A 26,720-nucleotide genomic window follows, 5' to 3' on the forward strand; every position below is an offset into this window, starting at 1 on the left:
GCTCAGCGGCCATGGCTCACGGGCCCAGCCGCTCCGCCGCACGTGGGATCCTCCCGGACCGGGGCACGAACCCGCGTCCTCTGCATCGGCAGGCGGACTCTCAACCACTGCGCCACCAGGGAAGCCCATGTTGCGTACTTTTTTAACGTCGACAGTAGAATGGCAAAGCCCCAGAAACAAAGTGAGGAGTAGTGATGTCAGGTAACAGGGGAGAAAAAAAGGATGGGCTGAGGGGGTGGAAAAAAAAGAGTCACAGGTAGAAACCAGCTTGTCACAGCCCCATACACGTGCATTGACCTGGGAAGGCCAGGAGACCCAAGGGCTCTGAGGACCTCCAGGCTGCACAAGTTCTCAAAAGTGCTGGAAGGTGAGTGAGAGTGTCAAACCCTCGTTAAGTCCAGGGGCGTTGGTGGTTCTGCCTGATTTCTAACCTCCTTTCTCTTTCTTCACTTGCTGGCTCCCCTGTCTATTTTAACACCATTCTACATTGTTCGCCAACTAAAGGTGACATTTTCCCAACCAACTTCCACAGAGCACCGCCCCTTCTACAGTAGCTACTGGGTGTTTCCCTTTGCGTTGAATGAACCGCACAGAAGGCTGGAACTCTATCTTACATGGGGTTACGCTGATAAGTCTGTCTTCCTCAGGGTCCCAGCCTCTCTTCCTTTATCCTTTATCCCCTTCACTCCTGGGTGGTTTTCTCCCTGCCCACTTCAGTTGCCATTCCTTCATTCAGTGGAATGCATAAATGCTGATTCATTTCATTGTTTCTCACGGGACTATTTGCATCTGAACCAGAATAACTTTAAAGGGATACAACTACAATGTTAGAATTTCGGTGCTACTAAATCCTTGAGGGTGCATTGCTAGGGCACCAGAGCCTTCCAGCAGCCTAAAATCACACCCACATAACTCCCCCTACCCTTGTAGAAAGCTGGCCAAGATTCCTGTCTTCAGTTGGAAGCCCCACCATCCAATGGCACTGTTTGGTACTTGTTCACACTGGGCTAGAACTGAGTATTTCCTTGTATTCTCAAAAGCAGGGGCCGGATCTAATTATCTTTGTATCTTTAGATCCCAGCACGACACTTCCTACCAAGCAGAGATCAATTTAAAAACTGAATAAAGTCAACCGAAAGAGCTCCCAATGGCCAAAGCTGGAATAATTGGAGCAACAAAATAAAGTTGTATTGGATCGTAACCCAAAGTACAAAGTAAATATTCACGAGTCCACAGTGGTAAAAATAACTGAATAAGTTAAAATTCCCCGCTCTGTAAATGTGGGCTGTGCACGGTGACTTCCTCCCAAGGAGGACAGTACGGGAAGGGGAAGGAAAGAGTAACTTGACAGTGGAGAGACCTGAAAAACACTACTCCAGCCAGGTGATCAAAAACATCATCAGTCATCAATCGTCTGGACAGTAGGCGCCCTTGCTTGACATAACCTGATGAAAACAGCACTGTATCTCTGTGATCTTCCTCACAAAAATACATCACCACAGCCTAATCATGAGAAACACATCAGACAAATTCCAACAGAGGGACATTCTACAAGATACCTGACCATTATCCTTCAGAAGTGGCAGAGTCTTCAAAAACAAGGAAAGTCTGAGTAACTTCTACAGCCAAGAGGAGACCAAAGAGATATATCAACTAAATATAAAATGGTACACTGACTGGGATCCTGGAACAGAAAAAGGACTCAGGTAAAGACTAAGGAAATCTAAATAAATTAAGGACTCTAGTAACCATATATCCATGTTGGTTCATCCATTGGAACAAATGTTCCGTCCTAAGGTGTTAATCATAGGGGAAGCTATGTATGTGGAGGGTATTTGGCTGCTTTCCAAACTATCTGTTCAACTTTCCTGTAAATCTAAAACCGTTCTAAAGAATAAAATCTATTAATTAAAAAAAAAAAAAAACCAAGTGGAGGCGAAAAAATGAAAAGAAAAAAGGTAAGTATTCAGTGCCCTTGCTCTTATGGTTATTTGAAAAGCCACATGTAAACGAATAACTAAAAAAATCTTAGCCACTTTGGACTGGCGGTTCTTGTGAGAGATCCGATAACGGCATGACTGTTTACCACCACCCCAGCACGTTATTACAGGTTATCATCAGGAAAAATAAACAATCCCTACTCAGTAGGAAGGACTGCACTGAGATAAGTAAGTATTACTTAGTCCACCCAGGACTCCATCATTTCCCAGCTTCCCTGAAGACAGGCTGGCGCCATGTGACTAGTTCTAGCCAATGGGGTGTGAGGTGGAGTGCCTCCACCTCCCACACTTTCCTTGTAAGTTGACCTTGGAGCCTTTGTGTTCTAGAGGGTGTTACTACAGATGGAGATGGCCACAGGATCCAAACAAGACTTCACCAGAGTTAGAAAGAAACCTTTACTGTGTTAAGCACTGAGGTTTAGGGCTCATCTGTCGAAACGGCTAGGGTTACTTACCTTAAAATACGAAGTGATTGCATCTCACAATTAAATGTTCCTTCCCTTCTGACAGAAAGTTGTTAATCGTAACTTTTTTCCGTATTTCCAAACACTGCACTTACCACAGGCGATGGTCCAATAGACCAAAGAATCCGGAGTCTGGTAGAGGATGCGGTAAGGAGCAACCCGGGCGCTGGAGTCCAACACGACATCAAGGGTGCCCACCAGGAGGCCTGAGGGCAGAAGAGGGGAAGAAATGCGTAAGGGTTTCCTCTAAATCCCCAGAGGCAGCAGTGCAGTGTGGACACTCCCCTTCCGGGGGACCTGCCAACAAGCCCTCTCCCACCGCATCCCACCTGGACAAAACTTTCCTCTCAGACGTGATGATGGTGACTCTATGTTACTTGTTCCACCCACCTCCAAGAGACACTGCACAAGCTAAAAGAGCGCTGGTTTCAGAAACAAAACCAGCAAAGCTCCTAGCTCAGTCCCTGGCACACGGTAGTATTAATAAATGCCTGTTTCAAACAAAAAAAATAAGGTATTAAGCATTGATATCCTGGGGTCTCTGCTTTACCTACCTTACACCCAGTGTGTATTATTTTCTCCCCTGTAGCATCCTAGAAACAAATCCTTAATTTGAGTAACTTGACAAAGCCACAGGTACCAGTGACGTACATCTGAGTCCGTGTACCAGGCTGCCCCATGTACTATTTTTGTGCGCCTCATTTTTCTTTTGTATTGAGAAGGTACAGTTCAGCTCAGCGAACAATGAGTGCCTACTATGTTCAAGGCAAACCCTGGGGGCACGAAGTTGAATAAGACAGAGTCCCTAAGGCATTTATAATCCAGTAGGGGAGAGGGCCAAGCAGTATTTCTGGACTGCATTTAGAAGTGAACAGGGCTGTGAAACAAGCATCTCTCCATCTCAACGGCAGAGTCCTTTGCCATTTGTCACATCAATCGTTATAAGCAGAGATGCTTGAAGCCTGGTCTACACTAAGCTCTGCAAAGATGTAGTAATTAGGCTGAGGATCAGGAAAGGTACTGTGGCAGCACGAAGTTGAGTTCTTCCCGCTGGCAACCTCAGTGATCTTGCCGGGTCCTGGGGGAAACTGACTCACATCATCCAAGTCGAGGCAAGCTGGAACATTCAACAAACGAACTTAGCAATTTATGTGTGAGAAATACAAATGTCCAGTGTACTGATGCTCACTTAAGAAGAGGCAGTGCCTTCTCTTGCCAGGAGTGCAAGTTCTCTTATAACCACCTTTCAGCCAACATCCCCCCTCCAGGAAGGTGTGCCTCCTTTATCTGCACCCAGCTGGGATTAGACACCAAACATTTTCTATACTATTCTAAAATTACACGGATACACACGCACACACACACACACAAATTCTACAAAGTCAAATAAACAGGATTCCTTGCTTGGCAGGATGAATCTAAAAGATTTCCATAAAGTAAATGCCCGTAATTACTCTAAAGTCAGATGCAACCCGGCATAGAGCAGGGTTCGGACTCAGAAGGACCAGTTAGGAACTGTGGCTAGTTGAATAATCTTAGGACATTTTTTTCCAATGTCTTGCTGTTCACAAAATGGAAAATGATATGATGTAAAATGGAAATGATTTGATGATTACAAGATGCTTTGTCGTTGCTATTTTGTTTTGTTTTGTTTTGGCCACGCCGTGCGCCATGTGGGATCTTAGTTCCCTGACCAGGGATCCAACCCATGCCCGCCCCTGAAGTGGAAGCACGGAGGCAACTACTGGACCACTAGGGAAGTCCCACAAGATTGTTCTTAAAGACTGAATACAATAAGGTTTGGGGGCAAGAGGCTGGTTGGGAGGAGGGGTTAGGCAACCTCTCTAGAACCTGCCAAGACGCTCCTTTCTTTAATTTTACTTTTACTTAGATTGCATGGTTATTAAGGATGGCTTTGGTATGGAACTGATGGTAGATGAGGCCAGGAGCGGGGGAGGTAAAGGCCCCCAGCCTCCTTTGCTCTGCCACAGCTCCGTCCTGGCTCTGACTCTGTTATGACCAGGTCTGGGGCACATGGACAGGCCATTTAACTTCTCGTGGCTTTCATTTCCTCATTTGTAAAGTGGTTGTAATAGCACTTGCCTTCCCGAACCTGGGGTTAAGCAAGAAGCCTAGGGAAGGTTAACATGGGGCAGCCCTACAGTTGTCCTTTTGGTCTACGTCCAAGGCCAGGAATCCACTTAGGTTCACGGCAGACCACAGCGACCATTAGCTGACCTGCATACTCCAGGAAAAACAAACTTTCGCTAAAGGGTAAATGAATTCATTTGTTTGCTCTGGCCTGTATGAAATACATCAAAAATCAAATATTTAGAGTCTGCAGAGTTTTCCAAGGAGTCGTCTTCCATATAATACCACACACGTGTGCATTTTTGTTTTCTCTACGGTGACTCGGATTTACCGCAAAGACCTCGAGTTACTCTTCAATTATCTGCAGATGGTAGAGTGTATTAACAGAGAAAGCAGAAGAGTGCTAGCTGAACTGGACTGCCCTCTGCGTTAACTAGAAATACAAAGACACGTGAAATACAAATTCATCCCTCATAACAACCGAATGTTGGTAATACTTCCCTCTTCTTTTTTTTTTTTTTTTTTTTTTTATTTGCGGTACGCGGGCCTCTCACTGTTGTGGCCTCTCCCGTCGCGGGGCACAGGCTCCGGACGCGCAGGCTCAGCGGCCACGGCTCACGCGCCCAGCCGCTCCGCGACATGTGGGATCTTCCCGGACCGGGGCACGAACCCGTGTCCCCTGCATCGGCAGGCGGACTCTCAACCACTGCGCCACCAGGGAAGCCCCTTCCCTCTTCTTGAATCAAAATACTGGAAGTATCACATACATTGTTTCTAGGGCACACAAACTTCAGCCCGGGGTCAAGGAGTCACAGTCAAGGATTAGCCTCTGTGGTTTGATGAGCCTCTAAAGGAGTGTCAGCGTAGACACAGATTCTTCCAAGGGCGAGCGCAGCTCACTGGGCAGGGCAACCGACAAGAGGCAGTCCGGGTTCTGGGGTTCTTTAGTCCTGGCTCTGCCAACTCCCAGAGCCAACCTCTCCGAGTTTCCCCATCTTTCATGTCTCACCAGACTTCTGTACTGTGTAACACCAAGGAGGGAAGACCTCTGAAACGGTCCAACCCCATCTGCACGTCTTGACCACCACAAATGTCCCCGACTACAATCCATCCATTATCCTAATTAACCAAACCTCCGGTAAAGAAGTACCTTCTTTACTCAGAGGTAAAGAAAACTGAGTGGCTTCGAGGAGAGTCCCCTGGAGTGAGGGCTTCTGATCACACGCTAGCTCAGCAACCCTGAGCGCACGTCCACGAAGATTTAGATGAACACTAACGGGCTCATCCATATTTACCACAGGCTCCATGCTGAAATAGTTGAAAGTAAATTATAGACAATATAATCCTGGGATACTCACAGTAGGTGCCTATACGATTAAAAACATTTGGTACAAGTCCTTTGAAAACTTAAGGCCCTGGATATCCCAACAGAAAGTAATGTCGTGAATTGAGACTCATAGTTGGTCAAATCAATAAATACATTCTTCCATTCACTTTGTAGCACTGACCGGGATTTTCCCTCCACCTGGAATGTTGTGCTTGCCCGTCAACGACCACCTCCCACCAGCTCAAACGACAAGCTCCTGATTATCTCACACCACCTCTTTCTAACCCTGATCTCCCCCTGAGTTCTGCTTCTGTAATACCCACTGCATTTATTTATTCATTTATTTAAAATTTTTATTGATTTATTATTTATGTATTTTTGGCTGTGTTGGGTCTTCGTTTCTGTGCGAGGGCTCTCTCTAGTTGCGGCGAGCGGGGGCCACTCCTCATCGCGGTGCGTGGGCCTCTCACTGTCGCGGCCTCTCTTGTTGCGGAGCACAGAGAGGCTCAGTAGTTGTGGCTCACGGGCCTAGCTGCTCCGCAGCATGTGGGACCTTCCCAGACCAGGGCTCGAACCCGTGTCCCCTGCATTAGCAGGCAGATTCTCAACCACTGCGCCACCAGGGAAGCCCCCCGCTGCATTTATTTAAAATTACAGGTACATTTTGCTTTGTTCCGTTTCTTCTCCTCTTTCCAGCTCCACGATGGCAAGGTCTGACTGATTGCTTTGGACCCCTAGACCCCGCACTTTGCTTGGAGCACGGTGAGCCCTGAACACACGTCTGATGAAAGGACAAGTTAGGTATTTTTAGAAAACCTAAATAATAAGTTATTACTGTGCTGCTGTCAAATCTCTATTGAGACAAGGAGTCGAGACTCTGGAAAAGAGAAAATACTCCTCCTATACCCTCTGTCTACACTGAATACTAGAAGATGGGAAATCTGAAATCTAGTCTAGAGAATCCCCGCCACCACCCCACCCAAAAGAAGCAGCAATCAGGATTTTCTTAGACGTCTTATTACTTACTCATCCCTCTGAAGTGGCTGTCAAAATACTGAACTTTTCATCATTTCCCACACAAAGCACTGTTTTAGCAGCTGTCCTAGTCACCTATTTCTGGTGTTAAACAATCTTTGATAGCCTGAGATAACTAAGTCAAATTATGGTCCTCAAAATAACTCTTCTCTGCACCTACCTATTACATTAGTTCAGGGGCATCTTGTAACATTAAACTGCTGTTTTCAAGGAGATTCAGAAAACACTCTGCAGAATTGGTACATTTAGGCCTCCCACCAGCTGTGGGCGCTAAAGGGTATGTGATGCAGACAGAGTCATTTCCACTCCTGGGCGGCCCCTCACCCCTCTGGGGGCAGGGATGTATCAGAAGAGTGTGGGACACATAGAGATGTGCCCATGGCAATGGTCAATCCATCTACTGAGGATCTTGGGATAATTTAATGTTAAAGTGGACAAGATCCTAAAGCTTACTTGGTCTCCCTCTACTCCCTCAGCTTTGTAGCCAGTCAGAGATAGAGCCCTACAAAGACCATGCTGGAGTGGTCTGGGGAGTGGGCTGTCTCCTGATATGGAAGCTACGGTAGTACCCACTAGGGAATTCCCTGGCAGTCCAGTGGTTAGGACTTGGTGCTTTCACTGTGGTGGCCTGGGTTCAATGCCTGGTCGGGGAACTAAGATCCCACAAGCCACGCGGCACAGCTAATGTGTACTGCGCACCACTGTTTAATGAAATATTTCAAAACCATAGAAAAGTATTGAACATTACAAAACACATATCCCAGCACTCTGACTTTAACACTTGGCCTTATCTGCTTCAGATCTGTTCTGTTTTTTTTAGAAGAAAATATAACATACACGGTAAAGGTCCCCCCCTGTGCTCCCCTCAATTCTATTTCCCTCTCCATTCACCACCCTCCAGTTTTTTATTCTTCCCATCCAGGTCCTTATACTTTGACCCCCCCCCCATGTATGTACATGAATATAGATTTAACACTGACGTATATTTTTAAATTTACATTAATGATAAAGAGTAGATATTGTTCTGCAATCTTTTTTACCCAATGTTTGTAAAATTTGCCCAGGCTATACTTGCAAATCTGATTCATTCATTTTAAATATTGTGTAATAGTCTGCTGTTTAAATATACTGTAACTTATCCATTTTCCTAAGGAAGGGTATTTGGGTTTATCTTCTTTTTTTTTTTTTTTTGCTATAATAGTCACTGCAATCATTCTCTGTACATGATCCTTAAGCATGTGAGCACTTTCTTTAGAATGGAATTGTTGGGTCATAGGGTGTGTGCTGAGACTTTATTAGTCATTACAAAACTGCTTTCCAAAGTGATTGTGCCAATTTACACCCGTACCAGGAAAGTGAGAGAATATCCGTTTCTCCATAATATCCCCAACACTTAGTATTATCAGTTTGTTTTTTCACCAATCTCAAGGATGAGAAGCAATATCTATTTGTTGTTGAAATTTGCATTTTTCTGACGATTAATGAGTTTGGGTATCTCTTCCCGTTTATTGGCCATTCCAGTTCCGTATTCTGAGTTATTTGCCTTTCCTACTATGCTGACATTTGCTGAAACTTCCAGATCAGAAATTCAGTTTACTATTTAGAGGCTTTCACTCAGATATACACTGGATTTCGATTCACTTCAGCAAATACACACTGATATTTCTAAAGCCAGAGGGGCAGTACACTTGGATTTACTTTTTTTTTTTTTTTTTTGCAGCACACGGGCCTCTCACTGCTGTGGCCTCTCCCGTTGCGGAGCGCAGGCTCCGGACGCGCAGGCTCAGCGGCCATGGCTCACGGGCCCAGCCGCTCCGCGGCATGTGGGATCTTCCCGGACCAGGGCACGAACCCGTGTCTCCTGCATCGGCAGGCGGACTCTCAACCACTGCGCCACCAGGGAAGCCCAGGATTTACTTCTTTACCTATGTTCTATATAAAGCAAGACCTTGGGATCAGCATTTGCAAGCCCCTCTGCCTCTCTCCCATGTAAGGTGTCTGTAGGTCACAGGCTCCCACCTTGTCCTTCTACCTGCTGCTGCCTCTTTGTCATTGGTACCCTGCCTGTATGTCTTAGGACTTATGTGAGCTACATGATAATAGACAGAAAGCACTTAAACAATAACATCCAGAAACAAAATCCATCCACATCTTAATTTTTACACTTCTCTGAATAAATCTTTTATGTTTGCTTGTCTGTTTTTAAAGCCTTCAAGCCTTCACCCAAGTTATTTTACTTGATCTGGAATGTCCTCTCTTTCTTTTTCTTTCTGGAAAACGTCCATTTCCCTCAATATCCAGGTCAAGGGTCACAAGGCATTTTGTTTGTTTGTTTTTTTATAAAGAGTCTGCTTTTTTAAAAATTTATTTTATTTATTTATTAATTTATTTATTTTTTGCTGTGTTGGGTCTTTGTTGCTGGGCGAGGGCTTTCTCTAGTTGCAGTGAGCGGGGGCTACTCTTCCTGGTGGTGCATGGGCTTCTCATTGCGGTGGCTTCTCTTGTTGTAGAGCACAGGCTCTAGGCGCACAGGCTTCAGTAGTTGTGGCACGTGGGCTCAGTAGTTGTGGCTCACGGGCTCTAGAGCACAGGCTCAGTAGTTGTGGCACATGGGCTCTAGTTGCTCCGTGGCATGTGGCATCTTCCTGGACCAGAGATTGAACCTGTGTCCCCTGCATTGGCAGGCGGATTCTTAACCACTGCGCCACCAGGGAAGCCGCAGTCATTTGTTTTGCTTTCTTTCCTCACTCTCCCCATCCTCTCAACCCCCCACACCCAAATCTCCTGGCAATTAACTGTCCCCTTGTCTGTGATCTGCCAACCATCTTGCACTTCACATTACTAAGGCGATTATCACATTGTTTCCTACTGGAAAAAAACTAGTTTCTTCCCACCAGGCTGTGAGCTCCTTGAGGCAGGCACAGCCTTATCTACCTTGGAATTCCCAAAGCCTGGAATAATGTCCCTCACATCATGCTGAATATTTATAAAATGGGCCCCAAAGTTTTCAACCTGATGGACATTGGGAGAAACTAAGAATTATTTTCAGAGCTTATTCATCTCTGCCCCCACAGAACCCAATATAACAAGTTCTAGCAAACTGGCCATAAATAATTAAACTTGTCTAAGAATCGGACAATGAAAAGAGACTAAGATTTGAGAAAAAGGCTAGAAAATCCCATCTCAGAGAGTGGGAGGTAATGCAGATCAAACTTATATCTGAAACTGAAATTTACCATGGGAAATTAACTTCCTAATTTCTGGAAGTAATCTGTCACTTTTTAATGAATATTGAGATTGATATGGAATGAAGTTGGATCCAAAACTAGAGCTATTTAGGGGAAGCGTAAGTCTTTCTATTCTCCTACTTTTGGAAACTAGTCGAGATGAGCAGTCGTTGCCAAAAAAACACAAAGATGTAATCAATTTAAACTCTCGCATCCCCCCGCCAACAGATCGGTAAACACTGTTTGCATACCATACTGGCCAGGGGACCGGGGGAGGGGGAAAGATCAGGGAAGTGCATATGTGCACAGCTGCAAGGGGAAGGCTGGCATTGCCGGGTGAGGGTCAGCTCCCTACCTAAACCCGCACCTGAGCTTGTAATGTCACCAATGTGAAGGCCCACCTGGGCTACTGCAGGCCAGTCACAGTTGTGTGCAGAGAAATCCGGGCGATGGCTGGTCGCCACCTAAAGAGGTAAGGGACAGAGGAGGTTTGGGGGGCAAGAGAGCTGCAGCTCAAGATGGGAGCAATGTGTTTTCTCAGTGTCATAACCTCAAAGAGTCTAACAGCCTTTCTCAAGCATGGGTATTACTGGCTAAAAGGGAGAGACCAATCCCAACACTGGAATTCTACATTCAGCTTAGAACAGTCTGGGAGTGTTTTTGTTTTCATAAGTATTGCTTCTTTTCCAACCCCTCTCGCATATTTAGGTAAAAATGGTTTCTCAACGCAGTTCAAACCATGATTATTGGTTGAAAAAGGCCACACACAACTCTTCTCTCTCACCTTCACAGCTGCCTCTCAGGACCCTAGTCCAGCCAGACGTATCTCACATCACGGTTGCGGTGAAATAGGACAAGTTACTAGAGGGCAGGGGGCGCGTCGACACACACACACACACACACACACACACACACAACTTGTTTCTGTTTGTGGAAAGATGGATTAATGAGAATTCTGCTAGTGTAGGAAATACATTGCTGATTCTGTCAATTAGGATAGTTCTTAAACTATCTGTGGTTAAGAATCAGTCTGTTTTTAGTTTCCAGTATGTTGCTCACTGAGACGTCTGTAAAATACATTGCCTAGGAAATACTAAAAGAGAGCCAGAGAATATGAAAAGAGACAAAGAAAATACAAGCCTCCAGTTTTTCATCATTTAATTCAACAGACAAATGGCTCTAGCTTTCTAAATGCTTAATCTCAATTTCTATTCTTTAGCTCAAGGCAGTTGAAACAAACAGGTTGCAGACCAACACTTTAAATAGCACCGAATTAGGGAAGGGGTGGCTGGAGGGCAGCAATATTCTTGGGACTGTGTTTACTAGAATCACGTACAGTTTTAGAGTACATTCAATTCTATGATATAACTTTTTATTGGGGAAGTGGAAAAAATTACTGCTCTGCCACTGCAAACTAAAATAAAATCCCACAAAGTCATTTCTCAATTGAAAGCAAGAATACATGTATAGGGAAAGGCATGAGGTTTTCGCTGTATATTTATTTCAAGGGGCCTAGGTTTAAAAGTGTGGTGAAGAATCAGCCTGAAACTAACATGATATTGTACATCAGTTATATTTCAATTTTTAAAAATAATAAAAATAAATGAAGGTGTGGAGAATCTGAACTAGCCTATTAGGTGATCCCTGAAGAGACCCTGGACTCATTTCTTACCAATAGGGGAGCAGGCTCGAGGGGGTAGAATGACAAGGTCCGAGTAGCGGGGCGCGCCCCTCTGTAGTATTTCAAACTCATTCTGGATCACAGGGTCTTTGAATTTCATGCTTATATAAGTAGCCAGAAAGTTAGGGCTCAAAATATACGTTCATATTTTCCATCACAAAAGAAAAAGCACAGTCTGGTTTATAACTAAACAGACTGGGCAGAAAACTGAAATTGCAAGAGCATTTCTCCTGCAGAGCCTTTGTCAAGCAGCCAATTAGTTCTGTGCAGCTCAAATCTTCCAAGCACCCTTGAAGGCCAAGTCTTCCAGGAGCTGCTCCATTTCACCCTGCAGGCCAGTCTCTTAAAGTCACATGCACCTTCTTCTCCTGCACAAAGGGAGGGCAGGTGGAATTGACTTTTCCTTCTCTTCTGTGTCTGAGAAGGAACCATTAAAATATCTCTTTAAGACCTTACTTTACACCCCAGTTAAGACCGGCTACATAATTTTGGGGGCCCTGTGCAAAATGAAAATGCATGTTCCCTTGCTTAAAAATTCTTAGGAATTCCTAGGCAGCCACAGTAGAACATTAAACCAAGCCTGGGGCCCTTCTAAATGCAGGTCCCCGTGCACCAGCATGGGCCACATACCCAGGGGCCAGCCCTGACCCCGGCAGTGCCCCGGTGATTGCATCTCCACAGGCAAGCTGTTGTTCTCAGACTTTTTCCAGGGATTCAAGTCTGCTCTGATACAGACCAATGAGGACAATGGACTGAATTTATTCAAAAGCACTCCAGGCACCTCTGTGATCCAAATCCTCAAATAAGCCCTCAACCCAGGAATAGGAAGGTGGATGCATATTCATTATATTTACAGCTGCTTCCATTTATACGATGGGAAGTTATATGGATTCTCATCTTGTCTGTGGAGGCAAGTGTGAACACCTGAAACTGATGGCTCAAGGCCGGCCAAGGTCAGCCATGAAAGCGAGGACGCAGGAGCTCTTCGGGGGCTGGTGGGAGCAATTCATTGGTGAGAAGCCCACTATTTCTAACAGATAAACGACACCCACCACCTCAAGGAAACCTGAGCGAGATGTTCCTCGACTCCTTTTGTCAGGTGGGCCGAATCTGCAGGAGCCACTTACTGTCCCAAGATGACTGCCCACCCTTCTCCTAATTCACCTAACGCCTTCTCCACAATGAAATAATATCACGAAATAGAAACAGTTATGAATTTAAAATTACATCTAGGTAGGACCTCCCTGGTGGCTCAGTGGTTAAGAATCTGCCTGCCAATGCAGGGGACACGGCTTCCATCCCTGGTCTGGGAAGATCCCATATGCCGTGGAGCAACTAAGCCATGCACGCAACTACTGAGCCTGTGCGCCGCAAGTACGGAAGCCCACGCGCCTAGAGCCCGTGCTCCGCAACAAGAGAAGCCACCGCAATGAGAAGCCCGGAAATCAAACAAAGAGTAGCCCCCATTCGCCACAACTAGAGAAAGCCCGTGCACAGCAACGAAGACCCAACGCAGCCAAAAATAAATAAATTTTTTTTAAAAATTAAAAAAAATAAAATTACATCTAGGAAATGACCTAAAATGTCTATATATATTATAGTACATCTATCCATGATATTTAGACATTTAAACTCATGTCCTCGAATAATTATTTAATGAGATGGCAAAACACATCTAGTATGTTATATGGAAAAAAACCCCATAAAACTCTAATTTTTGTTCTATATGATCCCACTCTGTCAAATTACAAGTATAATATTGTCTATGCTATGAATTATAACATTATTATTAAAGATTACTAAAATGAACATATTTGGTGGATAAAACAATTTTACTTTCTTTTGTGTTATTCTGTTTCCAAAAGTTTCTCGAACGTACATTCAATACTTTTATGATGTAAAAAAAAATTTGGGGGTCTTCCCTGGTGGCGCAGTGGTTGAGAGTTTGCCTACTGATGCAGGCGACACGGGTTCGTGCCCCGGTCCAGGAAGATCCCACATGCCGCGGAGCGGCTGGGCCCGTGAGCCATGGCCGCTGAGCCTGCGCGTCGGGAGCCTGTGCTCCACAACAGGAGAGGCCACAACGGTGAGAGGCACGTGTACCGCAAAAAAAAAAAAAAAAAAAAAAAAAAAATCTTGTTGTTTTCTCAATTACTTCCAATCTTCTACTTTGGGCTTTCTTTACTCAAAGAGAGATCAAGTAAGCCATCAAGTAAATAGATGGTTATTGTGTTTACATTAAAGCTGCTCTTCGCAACCACAGGTTAGTAATCTTGTTGCTAGGATGCAACATGCCAGTTAGGGGTCAATATTTAAATGAATGGCATCCTTAAAACACTCTCCGATGGAGAGGGGTCTGGCCTTTGTCTTTTAGAAATTTTTTTTAAAGTTCATTTTTTCCCCTTTAGTATATAAAGCACAGCAGTACAACAAATTGATACATATTAAAACACACAGGGCTTAACTCAGTTGTAGTGATTGGGTGTTTTTAATAACTAGCTTATCTTTAAGTCAGGAAGTTTGCAGTCCCAAAATAAAAACCATAAAAGTTAAATGAATGAAATTAGTTTCTCACCTTTCATCACTGAGTATTCATTATATTTTAAAACTGCGTATTCATTATATTTTAAAACTGAGTATTCATTATATTTTAAAACTGTGTATTCATTATATTTTAAGTACCCACAGTGTTGCCTTTAGCTACACATAAGTAAGGCAAATAAAGAGGCAATATGTGTTTATACCTACATTGGAAATGTCTGGAAGGATGTACATCAAACTGTTAATAATGGTTCCCTTTGGAGAATGACATCCATATGGGGAGATGCCCCACAGGGAAGAAATTAGGAACTCTTTTAACTGTTAGAACTATATTTTCAAAAGTAATTGTTATGCTGCTAGAACTATACTTTATAAAACTTTGTATTCATAATTATTTACAAGATGCATATATTATAATAAAGCAATAATAAAAGAACTACTAAAGGAATACAAAATATCATAATGAAGATCCTGCCAGTAAGATATCATAAAAGATGAGACTCTGTAACCAGTCAGCTCCTGCTACTTTCTGTCACGGGCACCAGCCACCCTAAGAACTGGTCACCCTTAGCATGCATGCATGGGGTCACACTGTATAAAATAAGGCTGGCTTTCACCCAGGACTATGATCAGGGCAAACACACAGGGGCCTAAGTGGAAGATGAGGCTGGCCCATCACACCCTCTCAAAGGAATCTGAGCTGAGACAGAGGAAGAGGAAAGCCAAGTAGCTACAGAAGCGGAAGCTGAAAGGATTCCATGAGAAGGGAAGGCAGCAAACAAGCCAGATGACACTGAGGCAGAAACACTGAGCTAAAGAACAGACACACAGCAGAGGCTGAGGAAGCCTGGCGTCTTCAGGAGAAGAGAGCAGAAATGCAAAGCGCAGAGGTGCGGGCCGCGATAGGGAGCCGAGAGAAAGGCGGGGAGCCACTTCTTACAGCTGTCACAGGCTCTTTGTCAGCTCTCCAGGCCTGGTTCCAGGTCGCATGTATCCTGGCAAGGAAACCTAGGTACCGGAGGTAACTTGAGTCTCTGGTCCTTGTAACCAAAAGTGTCCAACTAAAACCCGAACTACCCCCCTGGCTCCATCTAAGATGAACTCTGAATAAATGTTCCGTCCTGTACGATGGCCAGGCAAGTGTTACATAACAAAGTGCCAAGGCATTAACAGCAATTTAATAATACGCTTTCCAGACTTGCATCCAAATATTCCAGAACAGATAAAAATAGCGGCTACAGAACTGTAATTAAAACAATCAGGCTATTTACAGGGGAGAGGTACAGTAGCAGCCTGGCTTGATCACTGGGTGTTTTGTCTTGACTTTACAACTTTGAGGGCATCCAACTCCACTGGCATGCACTCTTCAGAAGAATCCTGGTTCTAGCTTAGCCTTAAGTCACCTGGACGAGACTAAGGGCTATTTCACAGAGACATTTCAGTTTGTGATGAATCAAGTGAAAGCAATCTTCATCTGAGGTCCAGATAAAGCTTTAAAGAGAAAACTAAGCTGGGAGGATCTGAAAATAAAAAGAACACCATGGCACCAACAAGTGGGAGAAACCAAACCAGGAAATCTGCCAAAGATGGTTTGACTTTGCAAAGCCAGGTGTGCGGTAGCGAGTAATGCCCTTATTTCGTCAAGTTGCGTATTATGACCTGACGTGTTTTTCAATATACGTTAATGACCTGCAAATGTAGGTGAGTCCCTTATGGAATATATTAAACCCAATTAAGATTTCTTAAGAAATCGTTCAGGGATGGCCTGGAAAGTCCTTGTAAACTACTCTGAAAAATATCAATAATGGATGGCAAAAAAAAAAAAAGGATCACTGGCAAAAATAAAAGCAGTATACTGGGGGGGGGGGTCACTTTTTTGCAAAGTGACTTCTAAGTCATTACCAAGAAATTGTTCTTTTTTCATGCTATAAACCAGACACGGTAGACATAGAGGGCAGTGTGACAACCAACTGTACAAAACCAGCAATGTCACTGACTCATATATCTTCAGGCAGAGACTGATGAAGAAAGATGAAAGGTAGGGGGCATTATCTTTTATATTATTGTTTTATCAATGAATGGGGAAACTGAAAGTAGTGAAGGTCGTGCTTTGTTTCTTTCACCCTGAATTACATCTTCTATACCTAGCTTCTTAATCTCTAAGCAAAAATGACACAGGCACACATGAATGTACATGCATACATACATATACAGACATATAGTATGCACATATATATATGCATACACACATATTATACTATGCTCATTTAAAATGAGTTTAGAGTAGGGGAGGCTCTTAAAAAAAAACCCTCAAATTTTGATTTCTATCTTTGGATTTAATGAACACAATATGCAACAAAAGAATAGGATTACATCAAAATCAGTATTTTAAAACTTTTTAAAAAGATAATCACAGGCAAGAACTCCTTTTTTGCCAATGTTTCTCAACCAATACAGTTTTTGAAAACACGTAACAGTTCCACACTATCTATCTCCCTCAGATTCTTTTATGCGACCCTAAACATCCTGACTCTGTAGAGTCACCATATGTTCCCTGAATCCAGAAGATACAGACAGAAGATTTTTGCCCCAACTTTTCTTTCTGTCACCTGTATTGGTTGGGGCGGGGGGAAGGGAGAGAGAAGAGGGAGAAATAGAGGGAGAAAAAGCCTAAGATTTAAATATTTTCCAGTTGTAAATAAACAATATTTAAGATGCTTCTTCAAACTGCACAGGCTTCCTGTTCGACAGCTATTACATAGACAATTCTAGAATGTCAGTGATTCTTCCTTGATGGCTAATTCACCAGCCCTTATCCTTTTAGACATGACTCCCCTTTTCCTGTTGTGACAACATCTCATTTACGGCTCTCAAACTAATTTCCCAGCAGCGTGTCAGCTACAACCAGGGACTCAGGGACGTCAAGGAAGATACTGGATAGAAGGTGCTGAGTCAGGCAAAGGCCCAGCTGAGAACTGGGCAGTGTTAGGCATCCCAGCACAGCACTTCCAGCTTCAGAACTTCTTCCTGCTGGTCGAGGGCCAGGGCCTCTGAAATCTAGAACACAGATCAGGAAAACAGATTCTTTGCATGGCTCTGCCAAAGCGTGAAGATTATAAGATTGGGAGAGGCGTGTGCTTCATGCACTCAGGGTTTCCACCAGTGCAACTAGTGCATTCTCTGAGACAGAGACAGCAAAACAGGGCTCTGGGTCCCCCAGTGCCCAGCGCTTAATTCTCTGTCTATCAGAACAGGGCCTCCCAGTGGTGCCCCGGGAGATGGTGACACACATGGAGCAGCACACAGACTCCTCAGCCCTTTAGGGCAGCTGGGTGGGCACTTACCCCATGTGCCCTGTAAATACTACCAATTCCTAAGTGTGTTATGATGTGAAAATAGGTGGAAAGCTCTGGATAGATTAAACAAAGCACAAAAGCCTTTCAGCACATTATAAAATTTCTATATGTTTAATTTTGTTACATACTGACATCATTCAAGTTGATAATATGTAGTTTTCCAAGAGTTTGTCTATAAAGTTATGCTAAACATGCTTTACTTTATTTAAGTGCAATGTACATATTTTTCTTTTTTTTTAATAGGAAAATAATATAACTAGCCATGTACATCAGGAGGTGACTCATGTGACATTTTGCCTGCTCTTTGATTCTCTTTGGGCTCATTCTTGGAAAATTTTTATTAGGATGGAAAAATCCCCTCCTTGTAAAAGTTTTAGGATCTCTGATCCTTAGTCCTCACTCCTCTGAATGGACTCCGAGGAAAAGTGAGTCAGGGCCCCCACGTAACCAATGCCCAGGCTCTTAGGCCTCCTGGCCCTCCACGGAAGGCCCAACGAATAAACAACCACAGTGACTGAACACTTTAACATTTAGCAAGCCAAATGATTAGGAAATTACCAACATGCCTATTTCAAATAATTTCCAAAAAGATCACCAGGAAAACCCCTAAAAAAACTAAGTTCGTTTAAATTTGGGACAGTGCCAGCAATACAAGGGAAACATTTAGATGGCAGTGGTCTATCTCCTTGATGGGAATGGGCACGTTTCTAACATGGCAGGGCCCACCCAGGGTTGTGTAAAGTAATCAGAGGTGGCTAATTCAAGTTCTGACTTCCCTAACTCACGAGCTGTGTGACTTCAGACAGGTCACTTGGCCTCTCTGAGCCACAGTTTCCTGCCACTAAGTCAAGAATCATTTATCTTCTCTGCCCATCTCCCAGGGTTGTTGGGTAGATCAGATGACATACTGTTCAAGGAAGTGCTACATAAACCGTGGAGTATCTTGTCCATGTAATGTATGCAGGATCTTTAAAAATAATGCTTAATTTGACAGCATGAAAAGAGCTTTAGGTCATAACACTTCCATCTTACATTACGAAGGAGACTGAGTGGTAGGTGAAAAAGTGCTTGTCATGGTTACGTTTTGAATCTTAGTTAAGTGGTCACCATGGTTATTAGACTCTAGAAGAGGTGAAGGAATAAATACGGTCTCATTCCTGGAGGCCAGGTTTTCATCTTTGTCATTATGAAATGTACACTGAGCTCCCGTGGCTCTCTTTGCTGGGCACTGGAAACACAATCTATCTCTGCTGTCTTTGGGGAGACAAGGATCCAATTGGGAAGACAGAAGCAGCACATACAAACAGCAACCATTAAAATGCTCATTTGGGACTTCCCTGGTGGCACAGTGGTTAAGAATCCACCTGCCAATGCAGGGGACACAGGTTCGAGCCCTGGTCCGGGAAGATCCCACATGCCGTGGAGCAGCTAAGCCCGTGCGCCACAACTACTGAGCCCGCGCTCTAGAGCCCGTGAGCCACAACTACTGAAGCCCACGAGCCTAGAGCCCGTGCTCCGCAACAAGAGAAGCCACTGCAGTGAGAAGCCCGTGCACTGCAACGAAACAGTAGCCCCCTCTCGCTGCAACTAGAGAAAGCCCGCGCGCAGCAACGAAGACCCAATGCAGCCACAAATAAATAAATAAATTTATTTTAAAAAAGAAAAAAAAAACTCACAGAAATAAAATGCTCCTTTGCTTGGTTAGTTCAAGGGTATGTAGAATAGATGCTCCAGGGCGATTAACCAGGGCTGGGATGTTCATGCAAGAGAGTGTTTCGAACAGTGTCCTGGTGTTGGGCTTGGTAGAAGATAGCACTTAAAAGCACCAAGAACCTGGAAGGAATCTCAGTTTGACTGCATCCTAGGGTCATGACCTTGCAGCAAGGTGTGTAATTTGAAAAAAAAAAAAAAATCATAATTTCTTCACCCATGCAATGAAGATGATAGTATCTTCCTGACTGGGCTGTGGTGGAGATTCAAGCAGATCAGGCGTATGGAACATTTACAGTGCCTGGCACTCGGGAATTGTTCAGCCGTAGTCCTGACTGCAGCTGCCCAAGTGTGGCAAGGTGACCCAGCACAGTGGGAAGGCACACGGCATGTTTGGGGCATGACTGAGGGTTTGGAAGAGAGATCAGATTGTAGTTGGGCGGCCCCATGCTGCACTGTTTGGACTTTACCCTACCAGTGAAGGTTTTGGGGCTGGGGAGTCACACGTGTTGCGTAGAAATCCCTCTGACGGCAGCATGCAGTCGTTAGGGAAGGGGAAACAGAAGCAGAAAAACCAGTAAGGAAACTTTATGAGGAGGAGGAGATTAATTGAGCCCCTTCTTTTATACTAGGAACTGTCCTTACACAGAATCACCTCTTTAATCCTTGCAAAAAAAACCCAGATGAAATCCCCATTTCACAGATGAGGAAATGGAGGCTCAGAGACATTAAGTGAGTGAAGTCAGGATCCGTTTAACTGGCCAAGAGAGTCCACTAAGCTGCTTCCCACACACAGGGTGACAAGGGCCTTGGACTGGCAGGTGCAGCAAGGGAAACCGAGTACCACTGTGCTCCTTGGGTGGTAACACTGTCCACCCCAGGGAAGGTGGCAAAATCTCTGCTGTTTTTATTTCTATTAGGGAGAAGCCTTCTTCATCCACCTTCTCCTGGAGGGCACTAATCTTTGAAGAACTGGTTTCCAAGGTGGTCCCAAAGCTTCTACCAATACTGGCAAGTTCAGGCCCCACAGCTTGGTATTTTCTGTTTATTCTCCAGAATGGAATGATAGACCCTTGTGACTAAGACCGGAGACCAGCTCCTGTGTGGACACCCAGAGGGGAGCCACTGGTGGCCCAGACAACACACTCAGCTCCTTTCCTAGTTCCTAGAAGATGATTTCTCTCTGAGATAAATGCCCTCGCTAGGGCTCAGCCAGCCTTCGAAGGAAGTTTCCAGAATTACCCTGGCACCTAACTGGCAACAGATAACTAGGCCCAAAGGGTGGAGAAGACCCTAGAGATCCTAAGGGTCTGGGGAACAGAATTTATGTTTCCACTGGAAGCCTTGTTTATACTCTGGTTGAAGAAATGGAATGAAATGTACCATATATGCCAAGCATATGGGTATTTTTCCAATTGACCTTAAAACAACAACCAAACAAAACCAATAATGGCGTTGACCATATGTCAGCTGCTATCCTAATCACTTTACATAGAGCACTTCCTAATTAATCCTCACAACATCCTATGACATTTATGCAACTCTTATCCCTATTTGATGGATGAGAACACGGGCACACAGCCACTTGGATGGCAGCCCCAGTCAGTGGGTCTAGGGCGGTAGCACTCCAAAGCCTGTGCTCATTTTACTGCATCAGCTTCTAGAATAATTTCTTTAAGGGGGTTGAGGATGCTCAGAGGGAAGTAGTACAAATAAAAAGAGTAATAATAAGGACTTCTAGCTTCCAGAAACTTCAACTTTATTTCAATGTCCTTATGTACTTTAGATCCCACAGCATCCTTTCTGGTTTTTTTTAACTGACAATCTATAAAAATTACAGTATTCTCCTTAACCCCCACTTGTGTAGTTGTTAGCAATTTTCATAAATAAAGATGCTTCACAGTTAGGATGAAACATTGACAACAGGCATCACCTTGGAAACTGTGAGACAGCTGGGGTGCTGATTAGCCTGTATTTGACCCTGACTTGGCCCCCAAGCCTGTGAGCCTGCAGTGGTCCAAATGAACTCCTTCATCTCCTCTCCTTCTCCAGCTACCTAAACCCCAGAGTGGAGGAACGTAAAACCCTGGCACTTGGCTATAGGCTCTGTTTTGTGGCAAAGAGTATTTGAGGAACCGCCATCTTCCTGCTGGTCCTATTAATAACAAGATCATTCTGACCCAGTGTCTAGAATTATTCCCCTGTGGCTGAATACCAGTCTTGGTATCCTGCACCCAACATTCCAATTCCCTGAGCACACACTCTCCCTACTTGCTAACATCTGCTCATCCCTGCCCTGGTCTTAGCCGGCTGCCTTTTACTGAGACTTTCTCAGACAACGCACCTAACCTCAGTGGGTCTAAATTCCTACTCCAGTCTCCCAGGGCTGGACTGTCCCATCTCCAACCCAGGATTTATTCCTCCCTTTTCCTGGATATCCACAAGACCTATAGCCTATTTTTTCAAACAATGGAAGTAATAACTGATGCCCAATTCATAGAAGCAGGGGACCTTTGGGGAATGAGAAAAGATTTACTCAGGCCAACCTTCAACAATCAGAATAGCTCCCAGGGGCATTCCCTGGTGGCGCAGTGGTTAAGAATCCGCCTGCCAATGCAGGGGAGATGGGTTTGAGCCCTGGTCCGGGAAGATCCCAAGTGCCGCGGAGCAGCTAAGCCCGTGCACCACAACTACTGAGCCTGCGCTCTAGAGCCTGCCACAGCTGCTGAGCCCGCGTGCCACAGCTACTGAAGCCCGCGCACCTAGAGCCTGTGCTCTGCAACAAGAGAAATCATTTCAATGAGAGAAGCCACCTTAATGAGAAGCCCACGCACTGTAACAAGGAATAGCTCTCACTCACTGCAACTAGAGAAAGCCCTCACGCAGCAAAGAAGACACAATGCAGCCAAAAGTAAATAAATAAATTTATTTTAAAAAAGAAAAAAAAGAATAGCTCCCAATGACATAAAAATCAAGGACGAGAACATAATATCACATGGGTGTATGAATCAATTATTGTTCCTCAAAGCAACCACCACAGATGCCAGGGCTAAAAAAGGTATTTGGTCATTTGAGACGTTCCATTGATCCCTGATCATTTTACAACTCCACTCATTCACTTCCCAGAAATGGGAAAAGAAGACAACTCCCCGCCCCCAAACCTCAGAGGTAGAGAAGGAGCAGGGGCAATGCAAATGGCACCCAAGTGGGGTCATTGAAATCCTTTCCATTAACCTTGCCATCTGGTTCTACAAACAGGTAAATCACGGTCACAATAAAGCCCAGACCGTAAATATCTTTATTCAGTCTGAACTGAGGTCAGAGACCTAAATATGTCCCAAACAGACGATTCATTTACCATTCAATCATTCATTCATCCAGAAACATTTGCATAGTGACTTAACACATGACTGGTATTGGGCTGGGTCATGGCAATGCTATGTTGATCTTCATAAACCTTTCGTTTAGTGGAGAATAACCAGTCTGGCGACTAATATATGATAGATAACACTATGATTCTGGCCTAATTATAATTCTTTAGAGTGGTACCATTCTATACTTTCTTTTCACTTTTTGACTGTTATTAAAACAATTTGGGCTTCCCTGGTGGCGCAGCGGTTGAGAGTCCGCCCGCCGATGCAGGGGACACGGGTTCGCGCCCCGGTCCGGGAAGATCCCACGTGCCGCGGAGCGGCTGGGCCCGTGAGCCGTGGCCGCTGAGCCTGCGCGTCCGGAGCCTGGAGAGGCCACGGCAGTGAGAGGCCCGCATACCGCAAAAAAAAAACCAAAACAATTAAACCCTTATTTTCTGCTAAATGCTGGAATTGTTTGTTTGTTTTCATTTTACTTTGAAAAGGCTCCCATCACCATTTTGTCTGAACTGTCAGCATCGCCTGCCCCGCTCCATCCCCCTCACCACTTCCTTCTCAGATGATTAGATTCTGCCAGTGAGTTCTCCTCCCTGGTCACTGAATTACGGCTAATGACTCTTTGGGGTTCTCTCTCATCATCTCTCATTCCTTCTCTTTCCCCTTCGACCCCCCACCTTGCCTCCCTCTTCTTTATTTCTTTTGACCTCCTTTGGGAGGGGGGTGAGCTTTTTATTTTTCTTAGACTATGAAATTACATTGTGTAATGGAAATCATGGCACCTACGCATTAGAGTTCTTTCAAATGACAAAGGCCTTACTGTGTCTCAGTGATTATGGCGTCCTGAATTACAAACTCTAATAACTCCTAGTAATTACCCCTTCTATGCCATGCACTCGCAGCTTCCCTTCTCAAGACCCTGGGGGGCGGGCATAAAGAAAAAGATGTCCCTATACTACAACTTGATCATTACAACCTTCTTTAAAGGGTTTACTATAAGAAGGCATCACCAACAGAGGCAGGCTCAAACTAACTGATTCACATCGTTACTTCCCAGTCTTTGACAGCTTCCTTCCAATCTAGACAGGCTCTTAGAATGACTGAAATCAGAAAATATTAATGCATGGGCTCCATAAAAATGTCAAGTTTAATGATCAAAGTGCTACTTTTTTAACTATACAAGTAGCATTACTTTCTGGAAAAAAAAGTTAATTAAAAAAAAAATCACAAAAGTAACAAGTGATGGAATGTTTGTGAAATGGCCTGATTGACGCAAACAGGCCTGACCAAGAAGGTCATTGCACAGTTTCCAGGGTCAGCTGGCCATTTCTGCTCTACCTTTCCCCCTTACTACCCTCTCAAAAAATGCCCAAGAAAAAGAAACAGGATATAAGCTGACAGAGTTGGTCTGCTACTAGCTCGACAGGCAACTGAAAATACCCTTGTCCAGCTTTAGGTCCCCAAAAACTATGCCACAGACAAGAATGACACAGGATGAGACATAGTGAGCGTCGAGGTCAAGGCGCTATGATGAAGCAACCTAATCAGCACCAGTGAGTCAACATCTTTGAAAGGTTCTTTCAAAATTCCCTTTGAATCTGGGAGTGGGAAGCCTTTCTAACTATGCCTCACAATTCGGAAACCACATTATATATATATATTCTTCTGCATAAACCCCCCAAACCTCTACACGGCAAAAGCCCTATACGTTAAGTCAAAAGACAAACTAGGGGGCAAAAAAGATGCAACTCAGGTCATGGACAAAGGGCTCACGTCCCTAAAAGTAGTTCCTGAATGTTGGTATGAAAAAGGGCAGCCACTCAATAAAAAATGGGCAAAGAACAATAAAAGACAGTCTACAGAAGAGAAAATAGAAATAGCTTGTAAACAGATGAAAAACTGTTCAACATTACTTACAAGAGACATGCAAATTAAAAATACACTGAGACACCATTTTCACTTAACAGAATAGCAAGAATCCAAAGTTTGATAACACATTCTCTTGAACAAGACTGGGAAAACAGGCATTCCTCACACATTGCTTGGGAGAGTGAAACCTGGTAAAACCTCAAGGGAGGGTGATTTGGCAAGATTTATCAAAATTCCAAATGCATGGACCCAATGGCCCTGTAATTTCACTTCTTGGTTCTTATCCTACAGATGTTTCACTTGGCTAAATGACATGGACAAGACTACTTGTTGCAGCATTAGTTTTATAGTAAATGTTTGAAAACAGTATAAATGTATATTAATAGGGAAGCGGTTAAATAAATGATGACATTGATGGAATAATAGGCAGCCGTACAAAAGAAAAAAAAAAGAATGGCGACATTCTCTGTCCTGCTACACGAAGATACATGTTCGCTGAAAGAGTCTGGTGGTGCAGGAAACCTTTCTGTACAAAGGGTTGGGGGAAGGGTGGGATAAAGCTAGATTTGGTATTTGCTTGAATGTGCAAAAAGGATCTTGGGGAAGATACACAAAAAAATGAATACAGCGGTTACCAAGAGTAATGGGACCGAGACATTTTCCACTGTAGACCTTTTAATATCTTTGGATTTTTCAATAATTATTTTTTCATTTTCTAAAAATTGAAGTATAGTAGATTTATAATAATATCTTCGGGGAGTTCCCTGGTGGTCTAGTGGCTAAGGCTCTGTGCTCTCAACGCAGGGGGCCCAGGTTCGATCCCTGGTCAGGGAACTAGATCCCACATGCCGCAACTAAGAGTTGCTATTAAAAAAAAGTTCCCGCGTGCCACAACTAAAAGGTCCCGCATGCCGCAACTAAAGATCTCGTATGCCGCAACAAAGATCTTGTGCGCCACAACTAAGAGCCGGCACAGCCAAATAAATAAATAGTTTTTTAAAAAATCTTTGGATTTTTGAACCATATGAGTATATTATTACTCAAAATTTATTTAAATTTTAGAGAGTGTCTTTGTGACTGTGTCAAAGGCAGCTTTTGCTCAGCACATTAATAAATCCATAACCTCAAGAATTAGGGGAGGCGTGAGGGAGAGCTGGTAAGGGTCAGCAATTACAGCCTCTTCTAAAAAGTTTCCCAAATGTTAATTGTGGACCTTAAAGGTAGACACATTCTCACAAACCCCTCGGTACTACCTTTCCTTAAAATGGTGTGACTTAAACACCGACACACATAAAACCAAGTATAAACTTCTCATGCTCGAAACTCATTCACAATTATAAAACCAAAATATGTTTACAAATCAAATACAGCAGAATTATGAAACCAAGAGAAGTCTGAAATAACCACGTTAACTTAGTGTGAAAGACTGGGTTGTTGTGTGGATACTAACTTGTCGCTTGGAGCAGGAATATTGCACAGGCTGAGTGGAAGTCAGCACCCTTAGTTACCTTCTGTTATGCAATGCAGTGACTCTACAGCCATTTTCCTCTATTCAGATTCAGGACACCTTTGTGTAGAGTGCTGTGAAATGTTCTGACCTTATTTTGGCCCAATGCATCTCGTGCTGTTCAAGCTGCCTCGGCCACTTTCTCAATGGCTCAAAAACAACTGATATGGAGCCATCACAGTCGTAAATCCAAGTGCTAACTTGATCACTAACGCGTGTCAGTCAAAAGGGGGTCGTTCCGATAACCCAGAATCACTTGTATTGACTTTTATTCACACTATTAATTATTAACAGAATAAAAATGAAAACATCAAATTTTAAAATTCTGGAGAGAACGCAGACTGCGAGTGTACACACACCTCCAGCAGCTCACAGCTGCAAAATTAGCTACAAAACTAGCTGCAAAACGCGCTGTAATTAGTTAATACATGCGAGGGGTGGTGCGTCTAGCCTTGGCCCCAGTTGAAGACTCTTTGCCTTGGACTTGCTGTTCAAGCCTCTGACGAGTCAGATTCTTTGGCTCCTGAGTCTGCCTTCACCAACG

General features: G+C 44.0%; 1 protein-coding gene and 1 non-coding gene across 2 annotated transcripts in view; one reads left to right on the forward strand and one right to left on the reverse strand.

Moving 5' to 3' along the window:
• TBC1D9 (TBC1 domain family member 9) overlaps positions 1-26,720 on the reverse strand; it is a 124,223-nt gene that overhangs the window by 70,181 nt on the left and 27,322 nt on the right. Inside the window, exon 2 of the mRNA XM_024126619.3 lies at positions 2,560-2,670. Within this exon, the coding sequence (XP_023982387.1) occupies positions 2,560-2,670 (111 nt within the window). The remainder of the gene's footprint in view (positions 1-2,559; positions 2,671-26,720) is intronic.
• TRNAE-CUC (transfer RNA glutamic acid (anticodon CUC)) lies at positions 25,431-25,503 on the forward strand. The gene has a single exon. It is a non-coding gene; the product is annotated as a tRNA-Glu (tRNA).

The sequence above is a fragment of the Physeter macrocephalus genome, chromosome 7, assembly GCF_002837175.3.
Source record: "Physeter macrocephalus isolate SW-GA chromosome 7, ASM283717v5, whole genome shotgun sequence".
Classification (NCBI taxonomy): domain Eukaryota; kingdom Metazoa; phylum Chordata; class Mammalia; order Artiodactyla; family Physeteridae; genus Physeter; species Physeter macrocephalus.